Source organism: Anguilla rostrata, chromosome 6, assembly GCF_018555375.3.
Source record: "Anguilla rostrata isolate EN2019 chromosome 6, ASM1855537v3, whole genome shotgun sequence".
NCBI classification, from domain to species: domain Eukaryota; kingdom Metazoa; phylum Chordata; class Actinopteri; order Anguilliformes; family Anguillidae; genus Anguilla; species Anguilla rostrata.
Window position 1 is genome coordinate 952,604 of NC_057938.1, and position 14,069 is coordinate 966,672.

Sequence of the window (14,069 nt, forward strand, 5' to 3'; positions counted from 1 at the left end):
TTGTGCTTTAGCTTGTGTGCTGTTGGAAGTTCTTGCTGTGTGTGTGTGTGTGTGTGTGTGTGTGCGCGTGCGCTTTGCCTGCAGTTTAACTCGGAGAGAGAGAGACGGAGAGGGAGAGAGAGAGAGAGAGACGGAGATCTGCTGCAGGTGTGTGCTGTTTAAAAGAGAGCATCTGGCACAGCTTTATAAAGCCTGCCACCCTTCCCCAAGCTAACATACAAAGAACAGCGCATTTCAGACTGACACCCGACAGACTGACAGCCACACTTTAAAGGTGAGGTACTTCAACACCCTGCAGAGGAGAATGCCCGTTTGGTTTTTAATGAGTAAAAATGTTTAAATACCATTTCATTGCCGGTTTCTTTTTCTGTACATATATATTTTAATCTTTAGCAAAAGAAACAATTTTAGCTGCACATTTGCTGTTTTTTTTTTTTTCCTGAATTGTACAAAGTTCTCACGGGACAGATGGGACCCCTGCATTCACAGTGAAGCAGGAAGAGAGATGCAGCAGCCTCAGCTGATCTTCCAGATCCTAACGGTGACCACAGCTTTATCTCCACTACCATCTGCCCCCTTAACGCACACACCGCTGCCCCACTACAGTGGCTCAGTGAAACAGTGGTCACCACAGCGCCCTCTGTCTGCAGAAGGAGGACCTGCAGTCACCACAGCGCCCTCTGTCTGCAGAAGGAGGACCTGCGGTCACCACAGCGCTCTGGTATACTGGTGCTGGTTGAAGTGTCACAGTCAGCTGCAGCTATTGGAAGCTCCACATTTTACACACCCAAACAGAGGAAGCACTGTTCTGTCCTCCCAAGCCCCAGACCCACCCCCCACCCCCCAAATATTGAGTCTAGAGTCCCCACAAACCGAACGCAGCACCTCAGCACACACTAGTGCTGTTCAGTCCATTCAGGTAACACCGCACAGCACATACATTCAACCCCACGGTCTTACATACACAATACTAACACCAACAGTCCTTTTTTTGTTTCTGTTTATCTTTAGCAACCTTTTTGACGTTATTCGTTCAGTGCCCCCTTCGTTTGGTAGTTCATTCCCGTCTCCGATTCCATGTGTGTGGGGGGGGAGGGGTGGGGGGACGGCGGTGGTCTAAGTGCAGAGGTCAAAGGTCAGGGAAGCGGCTGGGGTCCTCCTTGTAGTCCGGCGGGATGTTAAAGATGGACTCGTCAAACTGGTCGTAGCGGAACTCCTGAAACGTCACTGTGGCGGTGATGGTGGGGAACACCGGGATGTCTGGGAGAAACGGACAAAACAACAGCATCCTCATCACCATCATCTTCATCACCATCACAACTGATCGCCACTTGTAAGTAATCATCATTCTCATTTATCTTTATCATGTTAAATATTTGTCAGTTTGTGAAGCACACTGAACGCCACACAAAGCGCTATATAAAGATCATCAGCACTGTGGTCAGCATCCTCTTGTTTTTCCCTAATGGAGAGCGATCTCATGTGGACAGGCTCCAGTGCACGGCTGCATCCTGCGGACCTGAAACACAAGCACCTCTCACCCAGTTTGACAGGAAACCCAGGGGGCAGCTTCATCTGGACAAACTCTCTCAGCTTGTTGAAGTGCTTGAAGGGTGCGATCACCTCCAGCACATTCAGTAACCTGGGAAACAAGGCACAGCACGTCAGTAACCTAGGAAACAATTCATAGTGCGTCACTCGGTAACCTAGGAAACGATGCACAGTAGTGCATCAGTAACCTGGGAAACAGCGCACACGACAGTAACCGAGGAAATGACACATGGCACATCCAGTCACAACTGTAATCAAGAGTAGGAGCACTGATCTAGGATCAACCTTCTGTCCATGTTCTGACCTCATGCAGTGTGAGCTAAAAGGCTGAGCTGATCCCAGGTCAGTCTGAGGCACACTTACGACTCCATGCCCAGGGGGAACTCCTGGCTCATGGCCACCGTGGCCTTGAAGTTCTTCTTACTCTCCTTACACACCAACTCTCTGCCCAGGTGAGGAGCCCTGCAGAACGACACACACACACACACACAGGGTCAGCAATAAGGACAAAACATGCACACACACAGTCAGCAATGAGGACAAAAACATGCACACACGCACAGTCAGCAATGGGCACAGAACACACACACATTCATGCATAAATGCGCATACACACACAGTCAGCAATGGGCACAGAATGCACATGTATGCGCGCACACTCTCACACACACACTCACGCAGAGCGCCATACCTGCCGTGCTCAGCTGTGATATACTCCTCCCAGGACAGTGTGTTTGGAGACGGGGCGGTGAGGGACTGTCTCCTCACAGGCTGGGGGTGAGCGGGTGGACAATGTTACATCACACTGAACCATTGTGACATCACACTGAACCACTGTGACATCATGCCAAACCATCGTGACACCAAGTCAAACCATGTGTACGTATATATATCAGTATGAACTGTTGTTACTGAATATAATATATGACATACTATGACATTATATATATATATATATGTTGAATATATTAGTGATATATAAATGCATATTACTACTATATTGATGTCTACTGATATATACTGTGTTGTGTATGATATGTATCAATATGTGCTGATATATACAGTATATCGCTATGTACTGATATATACTCCACCTCATAGTTGTGCTCGACTGCATTCCCTCCCTTGCTCCAGGTCTCCATGATGGCCTTGTTTCGCAGGATGTCTTCCTCATTCAGGTGCTCCCGCCGTTTCCTGGACTCCAGAACCAGGCCATTAACCGCAAAGCAGTCCGCCAGGAAACTGCCCACCCGCTCCTGCCTCACCCACAGCACCAACACAACCACACAGCATTTAACACAGGGCATTTAACACAGGACATTTAACACAGGGCATTTTGGTGTGCATGTGTGCGCGCCATTCATGCGTATGTGTACATGAGTGTGCGCATGTGTGAAGGCGTTTGTGTGGTTGTGCGTGCATGTGTGTGTGGGGGTATGGGTGTGCGCGTGTGTGTGTGTGTGTGTGCGTACGTACCGTCTTGTCCTCTCTGAAGAGCCAGCCTGACTGCGTGCGGGAGAAGGTGATGGATTTGGTGGAAAGTGTGGCTGAGTAAATATCGCTGCTCATCAGGATGTCAACTTCCTCCTCTGTCTCAATCTCCGACTCCTGGGACAGGAAATGATGTCATTAGTACCCAGGTGCACACACACACACAGATCCTCCTTCCCACACAAACACACATTCATTCTCACTCTCTCACTCATTCACTCCCTCCCTCACTCACACACACACACACTCTCCTCCCCCCCCTCACCTCATGGTGAATGCGCTGGTAGACCTTCTGCTCGTTGTCCAGAACCACAAAGGATTTTGGGGGAGGGGCGTCACCCCTGAAGGTGAAGCTCAGGTCCCCACGCTGGCATTTCATGTCTGTGAAGTCGATGAGGGTAGTGTCCAACCTGCCGGAACAGACACCACCTCACCTCAGCCCACCCTGCCCTGCCATGTGACGCAGCAGCATTTACCCATAATGCATTACGCACAAGCCTTGCTTGCTCTAAGGCGCACTGTGAATGCGATCACAATTAATATTGCACTGTTGCATATGAATATTGCACTTTGTTACACTTAGTTTAAAGTCACAACTTATACAAATGTCTGAGGGAAATGAAATGTGCTGCAGAGTTGTGCTGTAAGTGTGTAGTAGTGTGCAGGAGTTGTGCTGTAAATGTGTAGTTGAGGGCAGGGGTTGTGCTGTAAATGTGTAGTAGAGGGCAGGAGTTGTGCTGTAAATGTGTAGTAGAGGGCAGGAGTTGTGCTGTAAATGTGTAGTAGAGGGCAGGAGTTGTGCTGTAAATGTGTAGTAGAGGGCAGGAGTTGTGCTATAAGTGTGTAGTAGAGGGCAGGAGTTGTGCTGTAAATGTGTAGTAGAGGGCAGGGGTTGTGCTGTAAATGTGTAGTAGAGGGCAGGAGTTGTGCTGTAAATGTGTAGTAGAGGGCAGGAGTTGTGCTGTAAGTGTGTAGTAGAGGGCAGGATTTGTGGTGTAAATGTGACTATAGGACAGGAGTTGTGCTGTAAATGTGTAGTAGAGGGCAGGGGTTGTGCTGTAAGTGTAGTAGAGGGCAGGAGTTGTGCTGTAAGTGTGTAGTAGAGGGCAGGGGTTGTGCTGTAAGTGTGTAGTAGAGGGCAGGAGTTGTGCTGTAAGTGTGTAGTAGAGTGCAGGATTTGTGGTGTAAATGTGACTATAGGACAGGAGTTGTGCTGTAAATGTGTAGTAGAGGGCAGGGGTTGTGCTGTAAGTGTGTAGTAGAGGGCAGGGGTTGTGCTATAAGTGTGTAGTAGAGGGCAGGGGTTGTGCTGTAAGTGTGTAGTAGAGGGCAGGGGTTGTGCTATAAGTGTGTAGTAGAGGGCGGGTTGTGCTGTAAGTGTGTAGTAGAGTGCAGGATTTGTGGTGTAAATGTGACTATAGGACAGGAGTTGTGCTGTAAATGTGTAGTAGAGGGCAGGGGTTGTGCTGTAAGTGTGTAGTAGAGGGCAGGGGTTGTGCTATAAGTGTGTAGTAGAGGGCAGGGGTTGTGCTATAAGTGTGTAGTAGAGGGCAGGGGTTGTGCTATAAGTGTGTAGTAGAGGGCAGGGGTTGTGCTGTAAGTGTGTAGTAGAGGGCGGGTTGTGCTGTAAGTGTGTAGTAGAGTGCAGGATTTGTGGTGTAAATGTGACTATAGGACAGGAGTTGTGGTGTAAATGTGTAGTAGAGGGCAGGGGTTGTGCTGTAAGTGTGTAGTAGAGGGCAGGGGTTGTGCTATAAGTGTGTAGTAGAGGGCAGGGGTTGTGCTGTAAGTGTGTAGTAGAGGGCAGGGGTTGTGCTATAAGTGTGTAGTAGAGGGCGGGTTGTGCTGTAAGTGTGTAGTAGAGTGCAGGATTTGTGGTGTAAATGTGACTATAGGACAGGAGTTGTGCTGTAAATGTGTAGTAGAGGGCAGGGGTTGTGCTGTAAGTGTGTAGTAGAGGGCAGGGGTTGTGCTATAAGTGTGTAGTAGAGGGCAGGAGTTGTGCTATAAGTGTGTAGTAGAGGGCAGGAGTTGTGCTGTAAATGTGTAGTAGAGGGCAGGGGTTGTGCTGTAAGTGTGTAGTAGAGGGCAGGGGTTGTGCTGTAAGTGTGTAGTAGAGGGCAGGAGTTGTGCTGTAAGTGTGTAGTAGAGTGCAGGAGGGGCCGAACCTGATGTTTATGCCCTGCTTGTAGATTTTACAGGCATCGGATGGCAGGATCCGGGACAGCAGGGGAACTGATGCGAGAGAAAAAAAAGGGAAAGAATTAGAAACAAATTAAACTTATAGCCTACTCAGCACCTTCTTCCAAACTCCTGCTGTGAATCATCCATCCCATAATGAGCGCTGCACTTAGCAACCCCCAAACGATCATTAAGTAAGGGGGGTTCTTATGGGGGAATTTTATTTCAGGAGCTGTTTCCTATACCTTTACCCCCGCAGTGAGACGACTGCTGAATGCTCCTGTTACAGACCTGACTTACCCCATTTACGCCAGTGAATAACCAAACTTACCCCAGCTCTGAAAATCCCAGTGGACCTCCAAGTAAAAGTCTCCCAGCTTAAAAGAAAAAAAGACAAACTTTAGTGTTTGTGCATAAATGTCTAAATTTGTAAATATTTATGTCAAGATTTATAAGGGAAAATGCATTAACAGAAATGACATATGTAAATATCTCAATGTGCTGATTTTTATGCATGCAGGTGTATAAGAGCCAGTGTTTATATGTGTAAATGTACACGTGTGTAAACGTACAGACGTGTTAAACGTGTGTAAATGTTTGGATGTGTGTAAATGTATGGATGTATGTAAATATATGGATGTGTGTAAATGTACACGTGTGTAAATGTATGGATGTGTGTAAATGTACATGTGTGTAAATGTACATGTGTGTAAATGTATGGATGTGTGTAAATGTACATGCGTGTAAATGTATGGATGTGTGTAAATGTACATGCGTGTAAATGTATGGATGTGTGTAAATGTACATGCGTGTAAATGTATGGATGTGTGTAAATGTACATGCGTGTAAATGTATGGATGTGTGTAAATGTATGGATGTGTGTAAATGTATGGATATGTGTAAATGTATGGATGTGTGTAAATGTACATGCGTGTAAATGTATGGATATGTGTAAATGTATGGATGTGTGTAAATGTACAGGGGTGTAAATGTATGGATGTGTGTAAATGTATGGATGTGTGTAAATGTACAGGCGTGTAAATGTATGGATGTGTGTAAATGTACACGTGTGTAAATGTACAGGCATGTAAATGTATGGACGTGTGTAAATGTACAGGCGTATTGATGTGATTGACAGGTCCTCACCTCTCTCAGCGCCTTCAGCAGCCGAGGCCTCTTATCCTCCACACTCTCTCTGGACTGCTGCTTCAGCTTCCTGAGCAGGGCTGTGACTGCACACACACACACACACACACACACACGCACACACACGCGCGCACACACACACACACACACACGCAGGCGCACGCACACACACACACACACACGTACGTACGCGCGCGCACACACACGCAGGCGCACGCACACACACACACACACACAATCAGCTTCTTTAATTAACAATTCAGCCCTGAGGAAATACAAACACACTGCAAATGTCCAGGACGAGGGCTGGCCACCCCTGAACCAGGGTGCAGGGGGCACACTGTAGTAAGCAGACAGTGAGTGTGAGGGGTTGGGGTTCAGGGGTACGGGAGCAGGGTTTAGGGGTAAAAGCTAGGGGTTAGAGAGGAAGGGGTAGAGGTTACAGTGTGGGGAGAAGGGGTTAAAGGTTAGGGTCTCACTCATTTGTCTGTCTCCATAGCTGATGGCTTCTGCAAGCGGACTCCACCCCTGTGCGTTCTTCACCTTCACAGGTGCATTGTGGGCCAGGAGCAAGTGGGCGCACTCTGTGTAGAGGAAGAGAGAGGACATGCAGTAATTCCTCTACAGAGCAAAGACTTCTGGGATAGCAGAACCTCCAGGTAGGACAGTGGTGATGTCATATGGTGAGCTGGGCTGGGCATTCTGGGGAAGTAGCTGCCTGTCAACCATTTACCTGCGCACACAAAAAAAACACCTGTTCACCTGTGTGCGTGCGTATATCCGTGTACGTGCGAGTGTGTGTGCGTGCGTGCGAGTGTGTGTGTCTTTGTGCATATCCGCGTGCGTGCAAGTGTGTGTGTGTGTGTGCGTGCGAGTGTGTGTGTGTGTGCGTGCGAGTGTGTGTGTGCGCGTGCGTGCGTGTGTGTGTGCGTGCGAGTGTGTGTGCGTGCGAGTGTGTGTGTGTGTGTGTGTGTGTGTGTGTGTGCGTGCGTACATGGCGTCCCCCGGGTTTGCAGAAACGTTACGTAAGGCAGGCTGGGCACATCCCACATGAGTTCCCTTCCACAGCTCAGAGCGCCTGGTCAAGCGCACGTCCAGTGCGGGGGGTGTGTGTGAGAGTGTACCAGTGCGGGGGTGTGTGTGAGAGTGTACCAGTGCGGGGGTGTGTGTGAGAGTGTACCAGTGCGGGGGTGTGTGTGAGCGTGTACCAGTGCGGGGGTGTGTGTGAGAGTGTACCAGTGCAGGGTGTGTGTGAGAATGTACCAGTGCGGGGGTGTGTGAGTGAGGGTGTATGCCAGTGCGGGGGTGTGTGTGAGAGTGTACCAGTGCGGGGGTGTGTGAGAGTGTACCAGTGCGGGGTGTGTGAGAGTGTACCAGTGCGGGTGTGTGTGAGAGTGTACCAGTGCGGGGGTGTGTGTGAGAGTGTACCAGTGCGGGGTGTGTGTGAGCGTGTACCAGTGCGGGGTGTGTGTGAGAATGTACCAGTGCGGGGTGTGTGTGAGAGTGTACCAGTGCGGGGTGTGTGTGAGCGTGTACCAGTGCGGGGTGTGTGTGAGAGTGTACCAGTGCGGGGGTGTGTGTGAGAGTGTACCAGTGCGGGGGTGTGTGAGAGTGTACCAGTGCGGGGGTGTGTGTGAGAGTGTACCAGTGCGGGGGTGTGTGTGAGCGTGTACCAGTGCGGGGTGTGTGTGAGGTGTACCAGTGCGGGGTGTTGTGAGAGTGTACCAGTGCGGGGGTGTGTGAGAGTGTACCAGTGCGGGGGTGTGTGAGAGTGTACCAGTGCAGGGGTGTGTGTGAGAGTGTACCAGTGCGGGGGTGTGTGAGAGTGTACCAGTGCGGGGGTGTGTGTGAGCGTGTACCAGTGCAGGGGTGTGTGAGAGTGTACCAGTGCAGGGGTGTGTGGGGAGTGTACCAGTGCGGGGTGTGTGAGAGTGTACCAGTGCGGGGGTGTGTGTGAGAGTGTACTAGTGCGGGGGTGTGTGTGAGCGTGTACCAGTGCGGGGGTGTGTGTGAGAGTGTACCAGTGCGGGGTGTGTGTGAGCGTGTACCAGTGCGGGGGTGTGTGTGAGAGTGTATGCGCGTGTGTATATATATAATGAATTCTCTGTCACTGTCATTCTCTCTCAATTCTCTCCTCGATTCATTATTTCTACTTTTGCTATTTCCTATTTTCTCAGCAGAAAATGATGACTATGACCCCTATGTTCTGCACCATTGCGCCACCGTCATTCTCAGCTCAATTCCATTAAATTTTACTCGTATAGTGCTTTATACAGGGAACTGTCACAAAGACACCTTACTGAGTAGCAAGGCAAAAGACAGAAAAAAGAGTAAACACCAGGCCTGAACCCTGCAAATCCAAGGGACAGATGTTTATGTACATTAAATATTACCCACAGAATAAGATAAAACAACATATTCTAAAAAACAAGATGAATGCTGACCCCTGACCCACACACTGGCACACACACAGGTTTTGGACTCACCTTTGTGTCCCATCATGACTGCCAGGTGTAGAGGTGTGTTTCCTACAACACATGAGAGAGAACAGAATCAGGCTAACTGGTGCCACATTAAAACTGACACACATACTGAAATATACACACAATCTCCTGACTCAATATACACATATACTAAAATATACACAATCTCCTGACTCAATACACACATATACTAAAATACACAATCTCCTGACTCAATACACACATATACTAAAATACACAATCTCCTGACTCAGTATACACATACTGAAATATACACGATCTCCTGACTCAATACACACATGCACTGATATATACACAATCTCTCAGCTCTATACACACTGTGCAGTCCTGAGAATCCACAGGGATGTAATCCAGTGGACAGCTGGCCTGACAGGATGACCCCCTGGGTCTCCGTTCAGAACTCTGATTTAGAGTTCTGACCGGCGATCATTCCGCTCGCGGTTATGAGGTCACAAGCAGCTCAACCACACAAACCCTCAGGAGCCCACGCTCGGTTCACCGCCACCCTGCACTGTGGATTCGGCTGCAAGCGCTGGCAGCACCAGTCTTTATAAAAGCCCAGCTGCAGTGGGTCTGACCGCCTCTATAGCGCAGAGTGGGAGAAGCAGCAGCTAGTCCAGCAGCAGCTGACCCCTCTAACCTGGTCAGACCACAGCCAGGAGAGACCCCTCTAACCTGGTCAGACCAGCCAGGAGGGACCCCTCTAACCTGGTCAGACCACAGCCAGGAGGGACCCCTCTAACCTGGTCAGACCACAGCCAGGAGGGACCCCTCTAACCTGGTCAGACCACAGCCAGGAGGGACCCCTCTAACCTGGTCAGACCAGCCAGGAGGGACCCCTCTAACCTGGTCAGACCACAGCCAGGAGAGACCCCCCTAACCTGGTCAGACCACAGCCAGGAGGGACCCCTCTAACCTGGTCAGACCAGTCAGGAGGGACCCCTCTAACCTGGTCAGACCAGTCAGGAGGGACCCCTCTGACCTGGTCAGACCAGTCAGGAGGGACCCCTCTGACCTGGCCAGACCAGTCAGGAGGGACAGGAGGATTTACAGGCTTTTTTACGATCATTAATTTGCCATGCCAAACCGGTCCCTGGAATGCATTTTAAAAAGTCAATAAGCATTAAAATGAATGGGGTTTCCACAGCTCTGGATAGGATAAACATGGGTATGTGTACAATCAGCATTAGAGTAAGCCTAAGTCTACAGCTGCAGATGATGTGTGTGATTAAAAGGGATGTATCAGAGGGTGTGTGTGTGTAAGAGTGTTAAAGGGGACATATCTGAGTGTGTGTGTAAGAGTGTTTAAAGGGGACGTCTTTGAGGGTGTGTGTGTGTGTGTAAGAGTGTTTAAAGGGGACATCTCTTAGGGGGTGTGTGTGTGTGTAAGAGTGTTTAAAGGGGACATCTCTTAGGGGGTGGGTGTGTGTGTGTGTGTGTGTGTAAGAGTGTTTAAAGGGGACATCTCTTAGGGGGTGTGTGCGTGTGTGTAGCAGGCCCAGTGCCAGGATGAAGCGACTGAGGGGGCAGTCAAAAATGGCGAGGGGGCAAATATTTTTATATAGTAAAACAGTGGGTTATCGTCCTGCTACGAGCTTAAACCGGTTTGATTTCCTGCAAACCGACTGAACCGGCATTTGTCATTATGAGACGTTCTGGCAAATTAAAAAGTAGCCTACACCAGCAACCTGTGCCGACGGAGCTAAAGTAGCCTACATCAGCAACCTGTGCCGACGGCGCTAAAGTAGCCTACACCAGCAACCTGTGCCGACGGAGCTAAAGTAGCCTACACCAGCAACCTGTGCCGATGGCGCTAAATCCAACTTGTATTGCATTAGTAATTACATGACAACGTGATTAACATAATATTATGTTTGTTTATAAACAGAGCCACTAGTGTCTGAGTGTAAAACAAAACTAGATTGACAGGCCGTGCGCAATTTAGTGCCGAGGCCGGCAACAAGATCCAATTTCAGTAGACCAATCAAAGGTGGGATGGGGGAAGACGATGCGCAGGGCGCACGGCGTGTTGTTCACTAGAAAGTTCGTGTTTTTTGGGGTGACAAGACGACATGGCAGAGTTAGTGTCAAAGAAAACGAAAACTGCGCCAATATGACAACATTTTGGATTCGAAGCCGGGGAAAGGGGTGCCGCTACACTCTCATTCTTGGGCTCTCATCATGTTCTGTCATGCCTATTTTGATCGGGGCTGCTAAAATGATCTGGGTGAGGCAATGACATTCCAAAACAGTCGTTATACCCATTGTGACGTACTTAAAGTTTCGTTGCAGCGTCCGTTGCTATGCCGACGCTCCCAGTCTTGCTACATTCTTTGGCGATAAAGATTCTAAGACAACTCGGCGATTTCTCTGGTTTAATGGGTTATTTCCCAGCCTGAAATGCGATTGTATTAGTAAATGGCTACACATGTCATCTAACTTTCAAGTAGTTAGCTGTCTCCCTGGATATGAATTAAATGTTTTAAAAGAAAATAATAGTAAATGTCTATGATGGCGATCGCGACCACAACATTTATTTTGCCTTTTTGTATAGCCATTTCCGTGGATAAAATCGCATTTTATGGGGGAGAACTTCAAAGAAGGTTTTTCATTACTGTCGTCTCTATGACACTTGGATCTCGGCTAATATTTTTGTTGTTTTTGCTAGTTTTCTATAGGGTACATAAAACTTACACTGGGGGGGCAGAAAATACAACTGAGGGGGCAAAGCCCCCACTTGCCCCCTCGTGGCGCTGGGCCCGGTGTGCAGGAGTGTTTAACGGGGACATCTCTGAGGGTGTGTGTGTGTAAGAGTGTTTAAAGGGGACATCTCTGAGGGTGTGTGTGTGTAAGAGTGATTAAAGGGGACATCTCTGAGGGTGTGTGTGTGTAGGAGTGTTTAAAGGGGACATCTCTGAGGGTGTGTGTGTGTGTGTAAGAGTGTTTAAAGGGGACATCTCTGAGGGTGTGTGTGTGTAAGAGTGATTAAAGGGGACATCTCTGAGGGTGTGTGTGTGTAGGAGTGTTTAAAGGGGACATCGCTGAGGGTGTGTGTGTGTAAGAGTGATTAAAGGGGACATCGCTGAGGGTGTGTGTGTGTGCAAGAGTGTTTAAATCGAACAGGGCAGAGAGAGAAAAAAAATTAAAGCGCAAAGTGAAACGTGAAGAAGAAGCTCAAAGCAGAACGTTTCCAGTTCAAGGACCCTTCACTACCCTTACTTACCCTTTATTACACAACACTGGAGGACAGACATGTAAGTAAAGAGACTCAATAATGGCGCTTTAACAACAAACTATCGTCATTAATGGGGCAACACAGGTCTGAGTTAAATATGCAAATTCCAAAGCACCAGATTACAACATGCTTTCCTAATGAGGGAAAAGGTGAAATATTACAATAAGACAACGGCGTATTCACCGGCGCAAATCAAACGGTCGATGTGAAACTCCAACTGTGCTGCAATGTGCACCATGAAATGACTAACTGTAAAGAAGCCAGGATCAATCGAATCTGATAAGGAATAACGGCCTGTAGCGCAAGAGTGGAATAGTTTTATGGATCTTGCAGATGAGCACACTTTAAAATTAACTGATGTCATAGAACCCACAATCACTTTGGAATATGAATGCAAATGCTTCATATACGCGGCTTGGTTTGTACGCACGTCGGTGCGTCTGATTCGACCCTACGAAATCGGTAGGGTCAGAAGCTGTACACGGGTCTCTTCCGTTACTGTTATCTTGCATGCATGTGTTTGTGTGTCATAGAGGTGAAGAGCACCAATGTGCCCTTTACTGCCAAATAAGAGAACAATCCACATAGTTATATGACGAACTAGTATTACATATAAGGTAATAAAGGCATTGGATTCTGTTTAGCCATTGCTATTTAATGTTAAAAGATTACTTTACCGTGGACATCTTTCTGAGCGATGTTTTGCGTCCGAATTAGCGAGGACAACCGGCGCACATCTCCTTTAAAAACACACTCGTGGACCGGGAAATCCTCCGTGTTCTGAATGAGGGGGTTCTTGTTGTCGTCAGTGGCGGCTGTGTTCGTGTTAGCGTTAGTGTTGATGTTGGTGTTAGCGTTGTTGGCGTTGGAGATCGTGTTAGCGTTGATCTGCGATAGCTGATTCTGCTGCTGCGTTGACGGCGATTTAATCATTTTGTGATTGTTGAAGATCTTATTGGCTTTGATTCTGTTACTCTTCGACACCGTAAACGTCCCCGCTGCCGCCTCCTCGTCGTGTTCCACTAAATCCATGTCCTTCTTCTGCCTTTGATCCTTGCGCAGAGAGCGACGTTTTTCTCCGGTCATTTTTTAATCGATTATAAAAAGCGTGCGACGAAATAATCTGATCCGATCGCCAGCTAACCCAGAGAAGCTGATGTAAACACTCGCTGGAGATGCAATGGATGCCTGTAGTTGATCAACGGCGACAATAACGGCAGCTCGCGCAACATGAAAACAGCCTCTAAAATAACACGTACAGTGATGTAAACGAATAAAACGAAGCACAGAACTATCGATTGTCCGACTGTTGTCGGACAGTTAGTTGCATGCGGTTTTCCCCGCTTTCCTTTAACTATAGTGCCATAATGCTGTCGTTCGTTGGTGCCACGGGACGGGTACGCCGCTGCTTCATCCTACCGACTGCCGATAAAGATCCATCTGTCATCTTCCGCCCTTGGTCTCGCGAGAGTACAGTACCCCTCCCCGGTTCTGTGACAAACGCCTAGTCGTATTTGGGAACGGTGCGCAGAGAAACGCGCAGATTCACTGATTTAAATCAGGCGTCTTGTTCTTGTTTATATCGATCCAAGCGGCTAAAAACGGCGAAGATAACGCGAGCCGCGGACCACCTGACTGACGTTTGAATCAGACTAATTGACACCAAATGTAAAAAACCAATATCACACGTTATTACAAACTGAAGTAGCCTACCAACCTTTGAATATTAAGTGGGTTAAACAGAAACACGAATACATTACAAGAAATAGACCATGTTTTTTATTTCTTTTATTTTTTATTTTTTTAAGATAAACACTTGCATGTGTCCACAAAATGCTCCAGTGGATAGAGAGTGCATAATACATGGGTAGGCTTTTACCTTTTTTTCCCGGGTACAAATGAAATGGGTACAAATTCTCGGCCCCGGTGCTGCTTGCAGGACTCCGGTTTAGCCACCAGAT

The 14,069-nt window shown here is 48.2% G+C and overlaps 1 protein-coding gene across 1 annotated transcript; it reads right to left on the reverse strand.

Annotated features, from left to right (window-relative positions):
* Window positions 1-275: 275 nt before the first annotated feature.
* LOC135257807 (ankyrin repeat domain-containing protein 13C-like) lies at window positions 276-13,643 on the reverse strand. Its single transcript, XM_064340955.1, has 13 exons — window positions 12,786-13,643; window positions 8,856-8,897; window positions 6,849-6,953; window positions 6,370-6,455; window positions 5,555-5,600; window positions 5,211-5,277; window positions 3,308-3,452; window positions 3,028-3,159; window positions 2,646-2,807; window positions 2,243-2,322; window positions 1,915-2,013; window positions 1,542-1,642; window positions 276-1,260 (listed from the first exon to the last, which is right to left on the reverse strand). Exons 1-13 carry the CDS (start codon window positions 13,192-13,194, stop codon window positions 1,130-1,132), a joined length of 1,605 nt encoding a protein of 534 aa, XP_064197025.1. The 5' UTR covers window positions 13,195-13,643; the 3' UTR covers window positions 276-1,129.
* Between the last annotated feature and the right edge of the window lie 426 nt (window positions 13,644-14,069).